This window comes from Pelophylax lessonae (genome assembly GCF_965119305.1).
Source record: "Pelophylax lessonae genome assembly, chromosome: 2".
Lineage (NCBI taxonomy): Eukaryota > Metazoa > Chordata > Amphibia > Anura > Ranidae > Pelophylax > Pelophylax lessonae.
Window position 1 is genome coordinate 407312351 of NC_138769.1, and position 22385 is coordinate 407334735.

The 22385-nt window shown below is 41.8% G+C and overlaps 1 protein-coding gene across 1 annotated transcript in view; it reads left to right on the plus strand.

Moving 5' to 3' along the window:
• The first annotated feature begins 16414 nt into the window (after nt 1-16414).
• CASTOR2 (cytosolic arginine sensor for mTORC1 subunit 2) overlaps nt 16415-22385 on the plus strand; it is a 240720-nt gene continuing 234749 nt past the window's right edge. The window contains exon 1 of the mRNA XM_082247044.1: nt 16415-16751. Within this exon, the coding sequence (XP_082103170.1) occupies nt 16639-16751 (113 nt within the window). The 5' untranslated portion in view covers nt 16415-16638. The remainder of the gene's footprint in view (nt 16752-22385) is intronic.

Sequence of the window (22385 nt, forward strand, 5' to 3'; positions counted from 1 at the left end):
ATTCGGCTATCTTTGTGACTGCAGACGTGTGTGCGCTTAGAGATGTAAGGGTAAAATGAGGTTTTAAAAAGTATAGTTTTTCAAAAAATTTTATGTAAATAATACATTTGGGTTTATTATTGTAGTTATATTACCTCTGGGAAGTATGTTTGGAAATATGTAAATGCTGTGTTGCATAGCAAAACGATAATTCATAGATCAATGCAATTGGCCAACAAGCTGAAGTGTTTCTTTGACCCTGTTTCTCCTGCATAGCTTCATTATCTTTAATGGTGTTGAAACTAGACTAGTTTCAACACCATTAAAGATATTCACACATTAAAATTAAGGCTCCATGCACACGGGTAAAAGGTATTCAAATGTCTCATCCCATCACATATCCCAAAAATAAGAGGACTACTTTTTGGAGTTATGCAGATAAGTTTTTTTTTTTTACTTCATTTGACAGATGCCCATCCAGAAGTGATGGTGCCAATATTGCCTTATAGTATTATAGAGGCATTTATTTCACTTTTATTCATTTTTAGAGATTTTACAGTTACAGCAAGTTACGTATTGTTCATTATCACCATTAATACATTTACATACTATGAAAATATTCTTACAGTACTACATAATCATCATGACTTATTACAGGTTTATGCTGTAAGGCCCCTTTCACACACGCTGTCCGTTTGTCAATTTTTCATCCATCCGTTGACGGATGAAAAACGGACATCAATGCATCTCTATGTAAAAACGGATGACAACTGACGTTGTGTGAAAGGGGCCTTAATCATTAATTTCAAGGGAGTGCATAGCCCACAATCTTCCTCTTGCTGTTGAAATGTTCAGGAAAGAGAGAGAGAGCAAAAAGGGAGATGAACAAGGATAACATAGGATAATATAGTTTAAAGTGATACTAAATTTTGGGGGATAATATAAAAAAGGTGCTTTATGCTCACAACTACTTAAACCACTTGCTGACCTCCCACAGTACATTAACTGTGGGCAGCCCGCATGGGCAGGCTGGATGATGTACATGTACTTCATCCAGGCTATCCTTGGTTAGAAGCGAACAGCCAACTGCTTCCGCTGATTGTGGATCACAGTACCCGGCCGCCAAAGGATCCCTCAGGCCAAGGGATCCCATTGTCAATAAAGCTGTTATGAATGAGTTTCATTCATAACAGCTGTGTTTCCTATGATGCTGTGATTGGCCCACAAGTATCACATAGTACCTGGGCCAATCACATGCGATTAACTGTAGCCAATCACAGATCACTAGTATATTTTCACCTGTTTGAATGTAACCCATTCATGACAGTTGATTACATTGCTATTACAATTATCATAATCCTCCCACTATGGTAACACTGAACTAGACAGACTTGTGTCTAGGCTGAGCTAGATGGACCTTGTGTCTTATTTCAACCTGACTAACTATGTAACTATGAACTACTCTGAGAGTATGTAAAAAAAAAAAATATTAACAAAGTTTGACCTCTTGGCGCCAACAGCACGCAAATATACAGCCTCTTAATGAGTGAGCCTTTCGCACCATGCAGCCACATATTTGCGTGCAATATTGCAAAAACATCTGTGCTAAGAGTGTGTGCCCTGTACTCTGCACAGTTACTGGCGGCTAATGAAAAGCAAGCAGCTTTCCGATCATGTGACCGCCGTGACAGGCAGTCATGGTCACATGATCATAAACCCTGCCCCGCCTTCAGCATTTTAAACCCAAAGGGTCAGAAAGTGCCAGCACCAAGGGGTGATTTTATTTTATTTTTATTTTTTACCTTACTGTCACCAGTCAGTATCCCTGATCACTGCCACACCAGTCATATGATGACGCTGTAATGTACTGGTATGTAAAAATAAAAACGAAAATTACATTTCTTTATTTTCCAAAATATTTTAACTTAAAAAACTCACCATGCCTCTTACTAAATGCAAGTCCTAGGATTTTAGGGCCTCAAGAAATGGGATAGCCTGTTAGTACATCAGGACTGATTAAGATTAAAATTTGTAGTTTGTGAACGCTATACATTTCACACAAAACAATTAATATATACTTGTTGGGATTTTTTTTTTTTTTTACAAGACATGTAGCAAAATTAATTTTGGCCTAAATTTATGAAGAAATTTGATTGGATATATTGTATAACAAAGTGGAAAATATTTATATATTTTTTTTCAAAATGTTTGGTCTTTTGTTTTTTTAATTTATACGCAAAAAAAAATACGCAAAAAAAAAAAAAAAAAACCAGTGATCAAATTTCCACCGAAAGGAGCAAAGTATTTTGATAATGCCCTCCCCTGGAGGGGTTGAGCCTAAAGATGGCACCAGCACAGAGCTTGTGCTAGGAACGCCAAGAGATCCTATCCCACACATGTAAAGCAAGAGCTAACCTGAAATCCCCTGCGGTATGAGGCTGGCCGGTGGTGGTGGTTAAGTGACTCTGTCACCTGTGACAACGAGGACGGCACCAGGGAGGAGAGCTGAATCTGACTCCGGGTGGCTGTGAGTGAAGGAGACCGGAGCTTCGTGGGGAGGAGAGAGAGGATGGCCTGCTGACGTGGGGCGCCGAGACTGAAGGACTGCAGGGAGACTCGGCAATCTCCAGCGGGACTCAATGGTACTCAGCAGGCTCGGAAGGAGTCACTGACCACCCGAGGCTGAACACCTGAGAAGCCGGCAGGGAGTACTGTGGGAGCTAGTTGAGGGGAGAGGTTGGCCATCCACAAAATAGCAGGCTGTCTATTGCAAAGGAAAGAGAATATCTATTTAAAGCAGTACTCTCTTGTTCAGCTGGAGTGGTGAGTCCCTCTACTTCCCGGATGCTAATCTATATAAACTGTGGACTTACTGAGGCAAGTTTTCTCAATTTTAAAAGGAAAATACATCTACCCAACACCCTCATTCATATACTTAAAGAAGCTCATAGGTGGCAATAGATAATGAGGGGGAAACCAGTTAAAGGAGGCGGGACTGCAAAGTCACCAAAAATAAGTGCTAGCTCTGGGACAATAAAAAAAATTCATGACCTGTGAAGGGAATAACGAGAAACCAACTACTGAAAAACAGCTGGGGGCTCGGGGAAAACCAGGAGAAGAAACTAACAAAAATGGACAGAACAAGACAGCACTTGAGAAGAGTATGCTCAACCAATCAAAAGTAAATCTAGAGATTGAAAGGGACACAGAGGCAGGACTGATGAAGAACATGGTTTTAAAACCCAGTTACTGACAAAAATAGAAATGGTGGATATGTTCTCAGACTTAGAGCTACCTCTGAAAACCGATATGGTGACACTCCATAAAGACCTGGGCCAGATTTTGAAAGGAGTGGAAGATAAAGAAAAGGGACTGGACTCTCATACTCAAGAGATAAGGGAATTAAGAGAGGAAGTTAAAGCATTAAAAGTTGAACACAGGGACATGGCTTACAAAATAGAAGACCAGGAAAACCGAAGCAGAAGGAAAAATCTAAGAATTATAGACCTACCAGAAGCACCACAAGGAGAAGATCTGATCGAAGTAATGGAAAAGATATTCAACCCACTGTTAGGCAGACCAGTATCAGAGGTCTTGAAGATAGAAAGAGTTCAGAGGATCAGAAAGCCACAAAGCGTAGCAAAGGATGACCCCAGAGACGTTAAAGTGAGGCTCCACTACTATGAGGAAAAAGCACAAATATGGAAAAGTGTAAGGGGTCCATCTCCAAAAAAACATGAAGACACAATCCTACAGATATGCTCTGATCTATCACTCAAAACATTTGAAAGAAGGAACTTAAAACCTCTCTTGGAACATATGTGTAAATATGATATACAATATAATTGGGGTTTCCCAGCTTGCCTGGTAGGCTGGAAGAACAGACGCTCAGCTAAACAGACTTTTGGAAGAATTGCAGGACTTTTGTAAAAAGCTTAAGTTCCCTATGCCAGATATCCCTGGATGGTCGTACAACAGGAGAGAAGAGTCACAGCTCTAAGAAGAGCAATGGCAACTAGTACCTAAGAAGAGTTCAAAATTTAAAGAGACTATAGAAAGGGTTTTTAAGAAAGTAGAATGAATAGACACCACAATAGGCCTAGAAAAGGTAAAAGGGGAGAATAGGGATACAAAAATAATACTATGTAGTAAGAGGGATGGGTCTTTTGAATGCCTGGTGAGCTCTAGGCACTTCCTTACCAATAGGAAGGGGAGGTAGACCTAGCAGGGGCACTAGACAGAGCACCACCCTAGTTGGAAGAGTTGACCGGTAGGGAAGACTCAAAATGAAGGAAGAAACCATCTACTTTAAGACCAGAGCTAGGTTAGAAAATCCAGTAGCTCAAATATCAGTATTTGAGAAGGGTACGGGGAAGGGAGGATGGGAGGGTAGAATGGGGGGAGGGAGGAGAGAGGGCAAGGGAAAATAGTTTATTTTGCCAAAGGTAATGAAATCCCTATTTCTCCAACCCCCTTTTTGTCTGTATCCCTGTGCTCTGGCCCTCCTTTCCTCAATTCAACAGAGTACCTCAGCCGCTGGGCTCACCAGGAGGAGAGAAGAGACGATGAGATGCAAGGAGAAGATGGTGAGAGGGGAGAGAGAAAGACAAGATGAAAGCATTACATTTTTTAACCTATAATGTACGAGGATTAAACACTCCAGCAAAGTAAGGTGTTAAATTAAACAATACTCTGCAAATGTATCTTTCTTACAAGAGACGCATATCTCCCATGATGTAAATGTAAGATTGTACTCAAAATATTTCCCAATATGGGATTATGGAGATTCCACAATGAAAAGAGCAAAAGGGGCAGCGATAGGTTTTGCAAAGGATGTAAACTTTTCTTTGGAAGAAAGGATGGTAGACCCAGAAGGGCGATATGGTTTTGAGGCAAATATATATTGCCCGAATAAAAACCCAACGGTATCTGAGGAAAGTATCGGGAAAGCTAATCGATTTTAAAAAAGGTAAACTAATTTTGGCGGGTGATTTTAATTTCTGCATGGATCCAAGGGTGGATAGTATGTCACATGCACTGGGGAAGGAAAATAGCCAACTTAGGCTAGTGAAGAAAAAATTATATCAATCCCAGATAGTAGACGGGTGAAGAGTACAATATCCAGGGGTAAAGAACTATACATTCTATTCCTCAGTGCATGGGACGTACTCTAGACTGGACTATATCATGGTATACCACGGATGGCTGGACTTAGTAGGTAAAACAATTGTAGAAATAATATCCTTGTCAAATCACGCCCCTGTAACAATGAAGATGAAAATAGATCAACAGAATAGAATTTGCATCTGGAGGTTGAATGAGGAGCTGATACAAGATAAGGAGGTTGAAGGTAGAATAAAAAAAGTTACAGCAATATTTTGAGCTTAATGAAACCCCAGGGATTTCTGAGGCCACAATTTGGGAAGCGCATAAAGCTTATATTAGGGGTATTTTGATCTCGGTTGCAGCTAAAAAGAAGAGAGAAAGGATAAGTTAGTATGAAAGCATTAATAACAGAAATATACGAGTTAGAGCAATTGCATAAAAGGACAGAAGACTTAGACGTACAACACACCCTAACATTAAAAAGAGAAGAACTGAAAGATTTAATGGAACAGGAAACAAGAAGGGGTATTAAGTAGAGTGGCTAGAGATGGGTACCAATGGGGTAACAAACCTGGGAAATAATTAGCAAAAATATTAAAAAACAAAAAATTAGTGGGTTTTATAGGAAAGATGAAAACATAATAAGGGGGAGATGGTATAAAAATGGGGGAAAAAGGATAAGTGGGACCTCAAACTCCCCAAATGTAGAGGCTCTCACTGGGATTAGGGGAATGGAAGATGGGAAATGTTCTGGATTTTAGGGTACCAATACCTATAGATTTACATAGAGGAAATATTTTTTTATAAAAAATAACTTTATTGAATAGGTATAAAATTCACAAATCTAATACATTGCACCAATGTGACAGAAATGACAAACAAATGGCACAGCCAGTGCCTGACTAAAAGTTCTAAATTCAAGATGTAAGGGAAGAACAAAATATCTCCACAGTTTCTCTACATGTTTTGCGGACTAGACCGCTTCTTCAGGAGAATATAAGTTTTTATACACAGATCTAAAAAATTAAACAAAGGTAAATCAAAACATATCATCATATATCACCATAATATGGGAAATTTTTCAATATGTATGGGGTGAGGCAAAGACCTTTACCTATGGTCACGGTAAAGCAGGAAAGCCCAGGAAGGGAACAGAACCATCAAGGAGATGGTATACTTGACATTGAAAATAGCAGATGTATTTCAAGGTTTTTATAGCTCCCTATACTCTGTGAGACAAAAAGGGTCACAGGAAGCAGAATATTTTAATGAAGCAAACTTTCCTAGAGTACCAGCTATAAAATTGCAAATATTAGAGGACTTAATAACACAAGAAGAGATCGAAGCAGCGTTAAACACAACTATGGAAAAGAGTCCAGGACCAGATGGGTTTACAATTTGATACTATAGAAGATTTAAAGAACAACTTGTACCAAAATGATGTACATACATGAATGGACTAGGGGAAGGAAAGGAGATGAGGAAGGAATTATTGGTGGCCCATATCACAGTAATTACTAAAGAAGAGAAAGATGCCACCTTGTGCTCTAGTTCTGGATCCATGCAGACCAAACGGGATTTGTCCCAGTGAGGGAAGGTAAGGATAATGGGATTAGAACCTTGTTACTAATGCAAAAGATGAGAAGTGGAGGACCCCCAGCGCTACTCCTGTCAATCGATGTCGAAAAGGCATTTGGCAGGGTAGACTGGGGATTCATGATGAATACAATAGAGGCTGTGGGAATAGGTTCAAGGATAGTCCAGTGGATTAAAACATTATTTAGCCACCCTACAGCATCAGTTAAGGTGAACTGGACACTTACCACATCATTTAACATGCACAATGGGACGAGACAATTGTGTCCGCTCTCCCCTCCTATTTGTGTTGTCATTGGAACCACTTCTGGCAACTATAGGAAATAACGAGCATAGAAGGGGGGTGATAATCGGACATGAAGAACACAAGGTAGCGGCATATGCTGATGACATTCTGTTTTTATGTTTCTAATCCGAAAATAACACTACCAAATTTAATAAAATAAATGAAAAGATATGGAGCATTTTTAAAACTAAAGATCAACCTTGTGAAATCTGAAATTCGAAACTTAAATATGAATAAGAAAATAGCTTTAGAAAAATAATTCTCATTCTCTTGGGGGGAAAAAGATCTAAAATACCTTGGAATAAATGTAACACTGTCTTCAAAGAGCCTAAACCATTCAAACTATATCCCATTATTGAACGAAGTTAAAATGGAAATCAAAAAGGTAACAACTACACCGCTTTCTTGGATAGGACAAATAAACATGGTAAAAATGGTGATAGTGCCTAAAATTCTTTATAAATTTCAGATGCTACCAATACACTTGCCGCAGGCTTATTTTAAAACACTAAATACATTGATAACAAATTATATTTGACAGAACAAAAAATCAAGAATAAAACTTGAATACTAAGTGAAGGGAATTTACAAGGGGGGTTTGGCTACACCGGATAAAAAAAGGTACAACAATGCAGTGGTATTATCACGAATGGTGGAGTGGACAAAAATAAGAAGTGGTAAAATTAGAAAACAGGCTGAGTAATACACAGTTAAGTAGTAATATCTGGGTACCACAAAAATATAGAGTATTGGATGTAGAAATGCACAAATTGACTAAGCTTGTGTTTAGGGTTTGGGAATAAATTTATAAACAAAAAGAATGGGAATATAATTCACTTTTAATTTCACTCACGGGGACAAATAATTTTACCCCTGGGAACGGGGCACAGTTTGGAGAGTGGATAATAGATAAAAACGCACAGCTTAAAGGGTAACACTTTCGTGGGGAAAAAAATAGCAAATAAAGAAAAAAACAATATAGTGTATACAATTGCGACACAAATCGTATTGGAATTGGATGTAGATAAAAATGTTCTTTCCTTTTCAATCAGCAGCTGTTGTAATTTTCTGAAAATGCAATGCAATATGGCTACCTGGAGCTGTTCTGTGCACAGAATGTATACTGACCACCCCCCAGAAACATAATTTCCTGCTTGTGTGATTGGCTCACCGATTTTCCCAGAAGTCTGCCTAAGGCTGGCCATACATTATACAATTTTCTGTACAATTTTCTTAAAATTTACCTTCAACTATGTAGTACAAAGCCCTGCCTAAATGGATACAATTGAAAGTGTTGTTAAGTTTTGACCTCATATTATGTGGTTTGTGGTAAATCTAACAGAAATTTGTACAAGAAAATTGAACATGTATGGCCAGCCTAAGATAAGTCAGATTTCTGGCATCCCCTGCAACTAAAATGTAATTTTTGGTGAGATACTCCCAAAAAGAACACGTCTAAAGGGATGCGAGCCCAGCAGCTTTCCTCATTAAAGCCCTGCAGCTGCCACAGTTGATAGATAATTATGAAACCATTCCCATTAGACCCACTCAGCACAGAGGAACAAACAATGACTTTTTCTGAAAGCAAAAGTTAGGAATCTGCAACAAAGTTTGTTAAAATCCCTGCAATGTACACAGATCACCCAGAGGGGAATGTTTTTTTTTCTCAACAAAAGTGGAGTTACTCTTTTTGGACCCTTTCACACTTGTGCGACTTCAAAGTCGCACGATTTTGCTGCCACGATTTTGATGCAAGTTTGACTGGGCTTGAATGTCTTTGGACTTAAACGCTTCAAAATCGTGCCAAAGTAGTGCAGGGATATGAACAAGGTAGTCGCACAGATATGAACGGTACTCATTGGAAATAATGGAGAACGACTTGTCATGCGATTTTGCAGTCCCAAATCGCATGACAAGTCGCACAAGTGTGAAAGGGGCCTTAAAATTTAGTGAACAAAGGGAAGATATGTTCATATCAGGAATTGAAACACAAGAAAGAATTCATGATATTAAATGAATGGCGGTATTCTCAGTTAAGACACTGTGTCAACATTACCTCAACCCATTAGATCAGAAAATGACTTTTATGCAATTGAATGCCTGTGTAATTCCCAGACGAATTTGAAACATTGTTTCACAAATCTATAAAATACTCAGATTACAGAGCCGAGAATACCGCCATTTATCAATAAATGGGAAAGCAAGTTGGGATCACGTTTGGAGGAACAACAAATAAAGTTCTGAGTGCGGTTCATATCACAGCAGTAGATATAAATACAGTAGGGATGAACTATAAATGTCTAGCTAGGTGGTATACAATGCTGGTTAAAGCACAAAAATATCAGCCAGAGAAATCTTCAATGTGTTGGAGAGGTTTAATTTGGAAGGTACTATGGCGCTTATATGGTGGGAGTGGCCAAAGATGTGGGATTACTGGCAGGATGTAAGGCAATGTATAAAGGAAATTACTGACATAGACATAGTAGATGATCCGGGGCTTTGTCTATTCCATAATACAAAAAGTACAATAAAACAATATAAGAATACGGTAGTGCCTTATCTAATAAATGCAGCAAAAGGGGTAATACCAAAAAAGTGGCTAGACCTTGAATGTCCTACGATGAAGGATTGGTCTAAGAATAGAATATATTCATAAAATGGAATATCTGCGAAGCAGTAGAGAAGAACCAACAGAAATTTTTTTTATTGTATGGGAAAGATGGGGAGAATTTAAGAGAACGAGGAAAGATGCAGAGATATGTAGGGAATAGGATACCAGGGAAGAAGGGAGGGGGGGGGGGGGGGGAGTAGAGAAAAGACAGAAGGGAATTAAATAATAGGGCAAAATATGGCAAAACGGGCAGGGGAAGGAGAGGGGAATAAAGATGGTTATATGTGAAAGTGTAATTAAAAGATATATGTAATATTTATTCACCTTTTTGTATATGGAAAATCAAATACAGGAAAGTAAATAAAAGAATATATAAAAAAAATACCACCAAAAGAAAGCTCTTTGTGTGAAAAAATTCAAATAAATGTAATTTATGTACAGTATTGCATGACCGCGCAATTGCAAGTTAAAGTAGCATAGTGCTCAATAGTAAAAAATGGCCTGGTCATTAGGGGGCAAAACCTTCTGGAGTTAGTGGTTCAAAACTCGAGTTTTTATTTGTTCTGATCATGCGCAGTCTATCCTGTCTTATATTTTCTATTTCTCAAGTTTTTAACCCTAATGCTTTCTCTGCATTAAGGTAAAAAAAAAAAAAACACTCCACTGCCTTTTCCACCCCTGTCCCAAAACCCTTGCCTGCATTTTTCCAATAGACTTAAATGGAGAAGCTGAAGAAAAAGCATATAGTGCGTTTTTGCTTTTTGAGTTTTTTAATCTGCCCTACAACAAAATTGGCAAAACAAAACATAAAAAATGCAAATTGCAACAAAAAAAAAACTGCAAAAAGCACTGCAGAAATGCATAGGTGTGAATTGAGCCTTAGCCCCGTACACACTATAAGAAAATCGGGTAAACACTCGGCTGGTTTCCCTCGATGTTTCACAGCAAGTCAGAAAGGAGGATAGAAATAATGTATGAAAATTGGCCAAAGGCTTTTTTTTTTTATTTGTTCTGATCATGCGGTCTATCCTGTCTTATATTTTTCATACGAAACGGTACACGTTAAACGAAAATTTTTGTTCTGTTTCCGTACGAGAAAAAAATTTAGTTTGTCCCTTCGAAAAATTTAGTTCAGGTCGGCTATTCAGCTATCAAAAGTTGTGTACACACAATCAGAAAATCATACGATCTTTCCATGGACGAAAATGTTTGCCAGATTTTCTTATAGTGTGTACGGGCCATTCGTTGAGGGCACAAGCAACTGTGACGGTAATTATTCATGGCACTGTATCAGGGCACAGTGACTGCACTGCAAAGTCCCCTTTTCATGACTGTGCCCCTTTACATTACAGCACCCCTTGTAATCACAGCCCCCATCACAGTATCACAGTGCCCCTTGCAGTCACTCCCCTCTTTCTATGGTTTAGTGGTGAATTGGCGCAAGAAGAGGTCTCAAAGTCTGGTCCTGGGGACCCGGGGGAGGGGGGGAAGGGAGAAGGGAAACACCAGGGGTAGGGGGACCCCCAAACAGTTCAGGGGGTAGCTGTCCACTGTAGCGGCTGCCAGCGGAAGAGACAGAAGAGATCTTGACTCCCCCCCTTTCTGTCTAACATCACAGGGACCCCTGTAAATCTCTGCCTCCCAGCACAGTTCTACCTTTCACAGGGCAGAGGTAGTTACCATCCTGTGTGTCCTCTCCCAAATCTCCCGCCTGGCCCTTGATGTCATCCTATTAGCAGAGCAGGAGGAGATCTGGATGGAGGATGGGAGCTGCCCAACTTATCATGCTAACAAGGAGGATAATTACCCTCTTGTTAACCTGTTGGTACCAACTGCACACAAATATGCGACCTCTCGGCGGGTGGGACTTGGTGCCGAACTATTGCATATTTGCGTACCACATTGCGAGCAAAGCTGTGCCAAGAGCGTGCTCCCGACAGTTACCGGCAGCTAACAGAAAGCTCCTGATTGCTGCTTGTGATTGGGAGCTTTCAGATCACATGACTGCTGTGACAGCCAGTCATGGTGGTCACGTGATCACAGACCCCCTCCCAGGATCCTAAAACCCTTAAAGGGCTTGGAGACTCCAGTACCAAGGGGTGAATATAAAAAGACTCCCACCCTCTGTCCAGATCTGCAGCTACTCCCACCCCCTGCTCTGCTGATGGGATGACATCAAGGGCCAGGCGGGAGATGTAGGAGAGGATAGCAAAAGGCGGTCTGTGATCCTGTCCAGGTCGTGTTCAGCTCTCACCTCCTGCCGTGCGTCTATAGACCGTACTGGCCCGCAGCCTGGCTCTGAGGGAATCTCCCCCTCAAAACGCATCAGCAATTTGGCAGGTCTTCCAGCATGCTGGACATTGTCCCGGTGACCTGGTTGCTTTGTGTCCATTATGGACTGGATACATTTTTTTAAGATTTTTGTGTTTTGTGAGCATATTTCCTTTTTCTTTTATCAATAAAAGAGAACTTGAGTAATGTGCATGGTTGGTGCGCCCTCTTTTTGTTCTTTTCCCAGTATTTCCATTGGGTTTCCCCTGACCCTAGGAGGGCAGCAAAGTCTGTGCATATACCCGTAGCCATAGAACCTCACTACCACCACATTTCTTTTGAGCACAGGAGAATTTGTTCTTTTTGGGGGTTGGGGACCCCCTGGGTTAGAACACCTGTGAGTTTATATTGCTGTCTGTGCAACCCATTAGGGAAATTCACCCGCTCTATTTGTCCTGTTTACCATTATCACCAAGAGTGAAAGAGAATCCCAAATATTGTATTGTCACCAGAACAGGATTAGAGGGGAATTTTCCAATGGGGACACTAGTTCTGATGACATCCAGGGATTTCCTGTTTTGGCTATGGGACAGGAAGTGAAGGGAAATTTCCCCAATGTGACCCAGGTGACTAAAAAGAAAAAACACCAGAGGATATAACCCTCCTGTAATATAAAGCAAAAAAAAAGTTATTAACTTTAGTTACACTTTAAATGGGTGGGTTTATTTCTGCTTATGCTTTAAAAACAAAAGCTAGAAGCTGATTGGTTACCAGCTGTTATTATACAGGATTTATAGAAAGCCACCAGAATACACAGCTCCATACAATATAACCACTTGCCAACCGCCCGCCGCAGATATACTGCGGCAGGCTGGCTCGGCTGCACGTACTGCTGTACCTGTATGGCGGTTCTCGGGAGCACTCCTGTGGGCTCGCGCCCCCATTAGCCAGTAGGGAAGCTGATTCATAGGGCGATTGCCGCTGGGCACCCAGGATCACTTCCCGTGGAGAGAGAACGACGATCAGCTGTTGTAAACACAGCAGACTGTTGTTCTCTCTGGAATGATCACAGAGCGCCTGTGATCCTCGTATTTAAGATCACAGGTCTCTGTGTTGATTCCATAAACCCATCCCCCATACAGTAAAAAAACATCCCCTAGGCATACACTTAACCCTTTGATTGCACCTGGTGTTAACCCCTTCCCTGCCAGTGTCATTAATACAGTAACAGTGCATATTTGTCTGAATGTCACTTGTGCCCCCCAAAAGTGTCAAAAACGTCAGTTAGGTATCCGATCTGTCCGCCGCAATGTCGCAGTCCTGCTAAAAATCGCTGATCACCGCCATTACTTACATAAAAAAAACTCTAACTTTTGTGCAACCAATCAAAATACATTTATTGAGATTTATTTTTTACTAAAAATTTGTAGAATACAATTATTGGCCTAAAATGATGAAAAAATTTCATTTTTGATTTTTTTTTATTTGGGAATGTTATATAGCAGAAAGTGAAAAAAATTTTTTTTTTGTTTGTTTTTCAGAATTGTCGCTCTTTTTTTTTTTTTTTTTTGTTTATAGCGCAGAAAATAAAAACAGCACAGGTGATCAAATACCACCAAAAGAAAACTCTATTTTTGGGAAAAAAACATCAATTTCATTTGGGTACAGTGTTGCACGACTGCGCAATTGTCCCTTAGGACCGCTCACTGTGCTGCTACTGCAGCACAGCGGCTCCCCTGAGTCTATGTCACTGGACTCCTAGTGGTCTCGGTGGCACGCGCGCGCCACCGGAGGCTCACTCCCGCTGTGGAGTCGAGCTGGAGAAGGAGAGGCAGAATCGCCGCCTCTCTTCCCCGATTGTAGGGGAAAGTGTGAGAAGATCCGCCCGCTTGTGTAAACAAAGCAGGCGGATCTTCTCTGTAACAGACATGGAGAGATCAAAGGATTCAGCATAGCTTAACCTGCGATCTCTGTCTGTCACAAAACCCCCTCCCCCCACACACGTCAGTAAGCATGTGGCATACATTTAACCCCTTGATCATCAACAGTGTTAACCCCTTCCCTGCCAGTGTCAGTGCATATTTATAGCACTGATTACTGTAGTAATGTCACTGGACCCCCCAAAAGTGTCAAAAATGTCAGTTAGGGGTCTGATCTGTCTGCCGCAATGTCACAGTCCCGCAAAAAATCGCAGATCGCCGCCATTACTAGTAAAAAAAATAAACAATAAAAATGACATAGATCTTTCCCGTAGTTAGTAAACGCGATAACTTTTGCGCAAACCAATCAAAATATGCTTATTGCGATTTTTTTTTTTTTTTTTTTTTTTTACCAAAAATATGTAGCAGAAAAGAAATTGGCCTAAAATATAAAAAAAATTGGATTTTTTAATTTTTTTGGGGGGGATTTTATATATCAGAATGTGAAAAATATTGTATTTTTTTTCAAAATTGTCGCTCTTTTTTTCAAAAATTAAAAATCGCACAGGTAATCAAATACCACCAAAGAAAGCTCTATTTGTGGGGAAAAAAGGACGTAAATTTAATTTGGGTACAGTATCGCACGACCGCACAATTGTCTGTTAAAGTAACGCAGTGCCCAATTGCAAAATATGGCCTGGTCAGGAAGGGGGGGGTAAAATCTTCCGGTCTTAACCACTTAAGCCCATGAAGATTTTACCCCCTTCCTGACCAGGGCCTATTTTGCGATTCGGCACTGCGTTACTTTAACGGACAATTGCGCAGTCGTGCGACACTGTACCTAAACTAATTTGACGTCCTTTTTTAGCTACATGTCTGACAAAAAAAATCTCAATGAGCGTATTTTTATCCACTTTAACCACTTGCCGACTGCCTAACGACTATTTACAAAGCTAGCCTGTGAGGCTCTAGGGAGCGAGCGTGCCGCAGGAGGCGCGCTCACGGACCCCCCGCGCGTGTGGGTCCGCCGGGCACTCGCAATCATCCATTACACCGGAAGAAAGGCAGGCGTCTAATGTAAACAAAGCCGCCTGTAAGGCTCGGTTCACACTGGGGCGGCACGACTCCTTACTACTTCGGGGGCGACTTGTGAATTCCCATGCACCACGACTTCGGAGCGACTTGCAAGACTTGGACTTGGAAGTCTATGCAAGTCGCTCCGAGGTCGCCCCAAAGTAGTACAGGACCCTTTTTCTAAGTCGGAGCAACTTGTGTCGCTCCTATTAGAACGGCTCCTGTAGCAGTCAATGGACCGCGAGGGAGCGCGACTTGTCAGGCTGACAAGTTGCCTGACAAGTCGCGCTAGTGTGAATCGAGACTCATTCTTCCCTGTGTAAGAATAGTGATCATACGGTTCTGCTATGTAGGACCGTTGATCTCTGTTCTTACACATCAAGCCACAGCCAATCACAGTTAGAAGCACGCCCCTAGGGACACACTTAACCCCTCCCTTTTTAAAAAAGTTAACCCCTTCACTGCCAGTGTCATTTTTACAGTAACAGTGCATATGTATAGCACTGATTACTGTAGTAATGTCACTGGTAACCCCAAAAGTGTCAAAAATGTCAGTCAAGGGTTCGATCTGTCCGCCGCTATGTCGCAGTCCCGCAAAAAAAAAAAAATCGCAGATCGCCGCCATTACTCGTTAATAAAAAAACAACAAAAATGACAAAAATCTTTCCCTTACAATAACTTTTGCGCAAACCAATCAAAATACGCTTTTTGCGATTTTTTTTTTTTTTTTTTTTTTTTACCAAACATATGTAGCATAAAACAAATTGGCCTAAAATGTTAAAAAAATTTTGATTTTTAAATTTTTTTGGGGAATAAAGTAATAAAAATGTAAAAAAATTATTTTTGCAAAATTGACGCTCTTTTTGTTTATAGCGCATGATCAAAAAATCGCACAGGTGATCAAATACCACCAAAAGAAAGCTCTGTTTGTGGGAAAAATACATTTTGGCCTAAATATATGACAACAATTTAATATATTGGATATTTTTTAAAAGTCAAAGTAGAAAATGTCAATTTTTCGCAAAAATTTTTTTTTTTTTTTTATTAATATCACAAAAAATAAAAAGCGCAGAGGTGATCAAATACCACCAAAAGAAAGCTCTGTTTGTGGGGAAAAAGGGACTTAGATTTACTTTGGGTACAGCGTTGCATGACCGCGCAATTGTCAGTTAAAGTTGCGTATTGCCAAGTTGAAAAAAGTAGCCTGGTCATTGAGCAGCCAAATCTTCCGGGGCTAAAGTGGTTAAAGTAACGCAGTGCCGTATTGCAAAAAATGGCCTGGTCATTAAAGGGTTACCTTCCAGCCCAGAAGTGACCGCTGCAGTGACTACAGCTTTTATCTTCTCCACACTTAGCAAATCCCCGCACTGTTCTCTGATTATGTGATCTAAACAGATGTGTGCTTAGTGTAAGAACAGGGTGATTCAAATAAAGCATGTCAGGGTTTCCCTATGGACATCAGGAGGCCACGGGTCCCATGCAGTCATCCCTCACACACACACACAGAGGCAGAGCTCCTTCCCGCGGCTAGGACTACACTTCCCGTGATGCTCGGGGCGCCGTGGCACATGCGCAGTGCGGAGCGGCTTGAGTTGTTTGTTCCAGTGTAGCAGCAGCTGCTTTTTTTTTTTTTCTGCGCTCCGGAGCCGCTGCTGTTCCCGAGTCTTCCTGAACTCATTGAGCTTCTTCCCCTCCAACCTTTCCCCCCCTCTGTCTTCTCCGTGTCTCCTCGGTCCCAGCAAGACGAGACAAGCAAGCCCTGTGCTAGATGATCCACAAATGAGAAGGAGAAAACGATGGAACTGCATATTCTAGAGCACAGGCTGAAAGTAGCCAGCATAGCCAAGGAGAACATCCAGCTGTTTACCTATGGGCTCATCAAACTTGCCTTCCTCTCCTCCAAGACAAGGTAGGGGGTGGGGGTGGCAGAAGAAGTTGATGGCATTGTATAGACTTCTATGCTGGAAGATTACATGACACCCAGATGAATGAATGGAACAGGTGATGGGGCAGGGTATACAATGTGGGACTGGGATCCTGGGGGTGCTGATGACACATTGCTGGGGGTGTGATCTGAACCCTGGCCATACATCTGATGGTCAGCTAGGGGGGGGGGGGGTCACCTATGGCTTGATTGGTGTGCTGTTTATACTGCATTAGTGTGTTTGTGTTGGATGGTACATCCATTGGGAACAATGGCTGGGTTTTGATAAGGGGGAGTGGCAGTGTATCCAGAGCATGTTGAAATGTGCACAGATATTATTTGGAGCTTTTGTCTCCCCTCTGGCTCGGCTCTTCCATTGTTTGTAAAAGTCATGGATTCCGCATCCTTGTTTACTTTTCTGGCTTCATCAGAAGATCCACGAATGACTCCGATGTAGGCCAGCCTATCAAGCGTTAAACAGTTAACTCAATTATTCAGTAATAGCTACTAAACACGTTCCATCTCCGTGCCCCATGGGGATCCATGCCTCATTGCAGACCATTTACAGGGTGGAATTGGTCATTTATGTTCGTTTTTGGAAGACAGGTGATCAACATAAACAATGTTTGGTCTTGTTATCTAACTTGTGCTATTTATTTATCTGTTACAGGTAGTTATACAGCGACAACAAATCATGCAGTGCTTTAATCCCTGTACACATGGGCCAAATGCGGGGCAACATCGACTGGTTCAACAAAAACCAGCCAACACTTAGCCCATGTGTATGCCAGGCAGTCTGACAGAAGCCGACTGATCGGCCGTCTTCTGCCAGATGAGCCTGCTAGATAACCAGCAGTCAACCAGCTCCCGATCAGCTCTCTCAGCCAATGGCTGAGAGCGCAGATCGGAGTGTTCTGGTGGGGGGTCCATCCCCCTGTCAGAACAGCTCAGTAGGGGAGATAGCTGTACTAACATTGGATTGTTGGTACAGCGGCTCCAACAGGAGCTGGCATTTTGATTTGGGTTGAACGGGAAAAAAAACCCAGTGTGCATCAGGCTTTACATATTGTACATTCATATCAGTTGCTGTCCTCAAGGAGCGTAGAATCTAAGATCCCTAAAGCCAGCCATACATAATCAAAATTCAGCTGGTTAACCACTTTAGTACCGCGCTATAGCCAAAGGACCGCTAAATCACGGTACTATAGTTCTGGGAGGGCGCCCAAAGAAGTCCTTCCTGCGCACCCTCTAAGACATACATTGGACACACTCTGTGACCGCTGTGTTCTTCAGACACAGCTGATCACAGATCAGGGTAAAGAGCCAATCACAGCGGCCCTTTACCATGTGATCAGCTGTGTCCAATCACAATTGAGCACATGTAAACTGAGTTATCAGCAGTTCTTTCACTACATGCTGGGTCTGTGTCAGAAAAGGAGTGCTGATAACCAGCAAGACTGTCAGAACACTGTTTACACTGATAACAAGGGCCCTGATTATCAGTGCAGTCCCATCAATGCCTCTCAGTGTAGCTTTGAAGTGCCCATCAATGCAGCCTTATCTGTGGACATCAGTGAAGGAGATTTTTCTCCATCACTGATGTGCACTGATGAAGCTGCACTGAGAGACACTGGTGGGACTGCACTGATAATCAGGGCCCTTGTTATCAGTGTAAACAGTGTTCTGACAGTAATTTTTTACCTATTTTCAACATTTTATAACAGAAACTAAGAAACTTTTTTTTTTCCAGAATTTGTAGTCTTTTTGTGTTTATCAAAAATGAAAAAACCCAGTGGTGATTAAATACCACCAAAAGAAAGCTCTGTCTAAAAAAAAAAAAAAAAAAAAAAAAAAAATGATAAAAATGTATCATGGGTACAGTGTTGCATGACTGTGCAGTTGTCATTCAAAGTTCCAACAGCATTGAAAGCTGAAAATTGGCATAGGCAGGAGGGGGTGAAAGTGCCCAGTATTGAAGTGGTTAGGCAGGGACCAGACACATTTCTATCCATGTATTGGCAGGATTGTTGTACAGAAGTCTATCTTCTAATCAAATTCTATACAACCCTCCTGTTGGAAAGTGCGCAGTCGATCAGCACAACTAGCTATAACTGGCAGTTCTTATCAGTGTATTGTGATGATGGGGAAGTCTTCCCACTGTTAGACTACAAAGGCGCTCAGCAAGAGGATTCCCCCATCCACACATTAATTTCAGTGGATGGAGTCCTTTTTTTTTTTTTTTTTTTTTTCCGATCAAACCAAGTAATTGGTTGCCAGGACACTGGTGCCTGAGCTGTACAGTCTCATTGGCTGCAAGGGTGCAGGCTGCCAGACCGTGTGTGTGTGTGTGTGTGTGTGTGTGTGTGTGTGTGTGTGTGTGTGTGTGTGTGTGTGTGTATGTATATATATATATATATATATATATATATATATATATATATATATAAAATATATTTTGGTTGCTAGGATGCAGGCAGCCAGGCTGCACAGTGTCAGTGGTTGCTTGGGTGCAGTCAGCTAGGACGCACAGTGTCCTTAGTTGCTTGGATGCATGCAGCTGGTCTGCACAGTTTCATTGGTTGCTAGGATGCAGGTAGCAGGACTGCACAATGTCATTGGTTGCTTGGATTCACACAACTGGACGGCTCGGTGTAATTGGTTGCTAGGATGCAGGCATCCAGGCTGCACAGTGTCAGTGGTTGCTTGGGTGCAGTCAGCTGGACTATACAATGTCATTGGTTGCTAGGATGCAGGCAGCTGGACTGCACAGTGTCATTATTTGCTAGGATGCAGGAAGCTGGACTACGCTGTGTCATTGGTTGGTTGTTTGGGTGCAGTCAACTGAACTGTACAATGTCATTGGCTTGGGTACAGTCAGCCTGACTGCAGGGTGTCATTGGCTTGGGTACAGTCAGCCTGACTGCAGGGTGTCATTGGTTGCTTGGGTACAGTCAGCTTGACTGCACAGTGTCATTGGGTGCAGGCAGCCTGACTGCATGGTGTGATTGGTTGCTTGGGTACAGTCAGCCTGACTGCACAGTGTCATTGGTTGCTTGGGTGCAGGCAGCCTGACTGCACAGTGTCATTGGTTGCTTGGGTGCAGGCAGCCTGACTGCACAGTGTCATTGGTTGCTTGGGTGCAGGCAGCCTGACTGCACAGTGTCATTGGTTGCTTGGGTACAGGCAGCCTGACTGCACGATGTCATTGGTTGCTTGGGTGCAGGCAGCCTGACTGCACAGTGTCATTGGTTGCTTGGGTACAGGCAGCCTGACTGCACAATGTCATTGGTTGCTTGGGTACAGGCAGCCTGACTGCACAATGTCATTGGTTGCTTGGGTAAAGGCAGCCTGACTGCACTGTGTCATTGGTTGCTTGGGTGCAGGCAGCCTGACTGCACGGTGTCATTGGTTGCTTGGGTGCAGGCAGCCTGACTGCACGGTGTCATTGGTTGCTAGGATGCAGGCAGCCTGACTGCACTGTGTCATTGGTTGCTAAGATGCAGGCAGGGCCGCACAGTGTCATTGGCTGGAAGGATACAGGTGACCAGGGCACACTACATCACGGGTACTCGGATTTCCTCCCACACTCCAAGGACATTCTGGTAGATTAATTGCCTCCTGTCGCAATCAGCCCTAGTATATATGTATGTATGAATGGGAGAGACTCATGGCTCTTTAAAGTAATAATAAAGTTGACTTTTTTTTTTTTTATAATAAACCTGTATATTGTACTACCTGCTCTGTGCAATGTTTTTCACAAAGCAGCCCCTATCCTTTAAAAAAAACAAACCCGGAATAAATCATGCATATCAATAGGATAGGTATCAGATACACTGTTATGTGTTTCAAGTATATTCTATTTCTATCTCTTGTGTCTGATCCTACCACTCTATAAACTTTAGATGCAAGACGACATTGCTTGTACGTTCCATCATCCACAAGATCTTTCCATCAAAATATGGCTTTACAAATGTTCATTGTACTTCTAATTTTGTCTAAGGTCAGTAAATAGGAGAGTCTGGAAAACACTTGTGTAACCATCTGAAGGTTGTGGCTGTGTTATCTTTGTAGTGCTTTGTGGAGATTACTCAGTGTGTGTGATGTGGCCTTGTATCTTCCTCTTCTTTACCACCCTGTTAGCATGAGTGGTTTATGATGAGATATAATGTGACTGAGTGGGCTGGGTAAACAAAGATGGCGGAACTGTACCCACACAGCTAACCAATGGAATTTTGTTTTATATATTTCAACCAATGAAATGCCAGCATGTTAAATGCTTGGAACACAAATCCTTTTCTGTGAACTGTGCTATTTAATACTTTATGGCAACTGGCCATAACTTGTATAATTTTCATTGGATACACAAGTTCTCTTGTATCCATTTGATTGTGATTTATCACAGAAATATATATCATTTTAAGTAAACCAGTAACTTTTTCTTCCTGAGTATATCATAGAATTCTAATCTATAACTATATGCATATACCAATCATCAGGGACAGCAGCTGTTGCTTATCTGTCTGTCTGTCTGTCTGTCTGTCTGTCTGTCTGTCTGTCTGTCTGTCTGTCTATCTATCTATCGGGTATCTATCTCTCTCTATCCATTCATCCCCTCTCACACACAATGCTAGCATTTTATTTAAGAATTTCCAAATGAATAGCTTTTCGCCATAAGTGTTTTTCACTTAAGTGGTTGTAAATGCTAACGGTTGTTTACCTTCTATGTATGAAGGTAAAAAACTTTGTGTTCTGCCTCCTAATACTCACCTGAGCCCCCCTCCCAATCAGCGATGTAAATGGGAGCATTGGCTATCCCAGGCCCCTCTCTTCTAACTGGATGAGATACAGCAGTGGGAGCCATTGGCATCCATTGGCTGTCAATTACAGTTTGTGATCCAATGAGTAGAGAGCGGTAGGGAGGGCCGAGCCATGGCTCTTCTTGTCTTATGGACCCATAGAGTGGGGCTCGGGAGCGAGCACACATCAATGCCCCCATAGCAAGCGGCTTGCAATTGGGGGCACTGGTCAAGGGGGAGGGCCCAGGAGTTCCGGTGGGGGACCCAAGAAGAAGAGGATGTGCAAAACCATTAGGCCCCATTCACACCTGAACGTAACAGTTTCAGGCGTTTCTTTGGGCCTTTTTCAGGCGTTTCTTTGGGCCTTTTTCGGGCGTTTCTTTGGGCCTTTTTCGGGCGTTTCTTTGGGCCTTTTTCGGGCGTTTCTTTGGGCTTTTTTCAGGCGTTTCTTTGGGCTTTTTTCAGGCGTTTCTTTGGGCCTTTTTCAGGCACTTCTTTGGGCGTTTGGAGGCAGGAATTGACATCTAACAAAAACGCTTGTAATCTGCGAAAAAAGAAGCTTATGTACTTTTTTTGAGCTTCAGGCATTTTGATTCAGGTGACAAAACGCTCATATGTGAACAGGGGCCATTAAAATGAATGGGATTTTGCTTGTTGGGCGTTTTTAGACTCTCTACCTAAAGACTATCTGTAAGTTTTACCTAAATACATTGTACATGCAGGGAAAAAGCAACATACTCACTGTATGGAGGGACTGGTTTACACTTGCGTTAGTCCCCTAAAGAATGATTCTCAATGGATCATATTGAAGAAGGCATTTTAC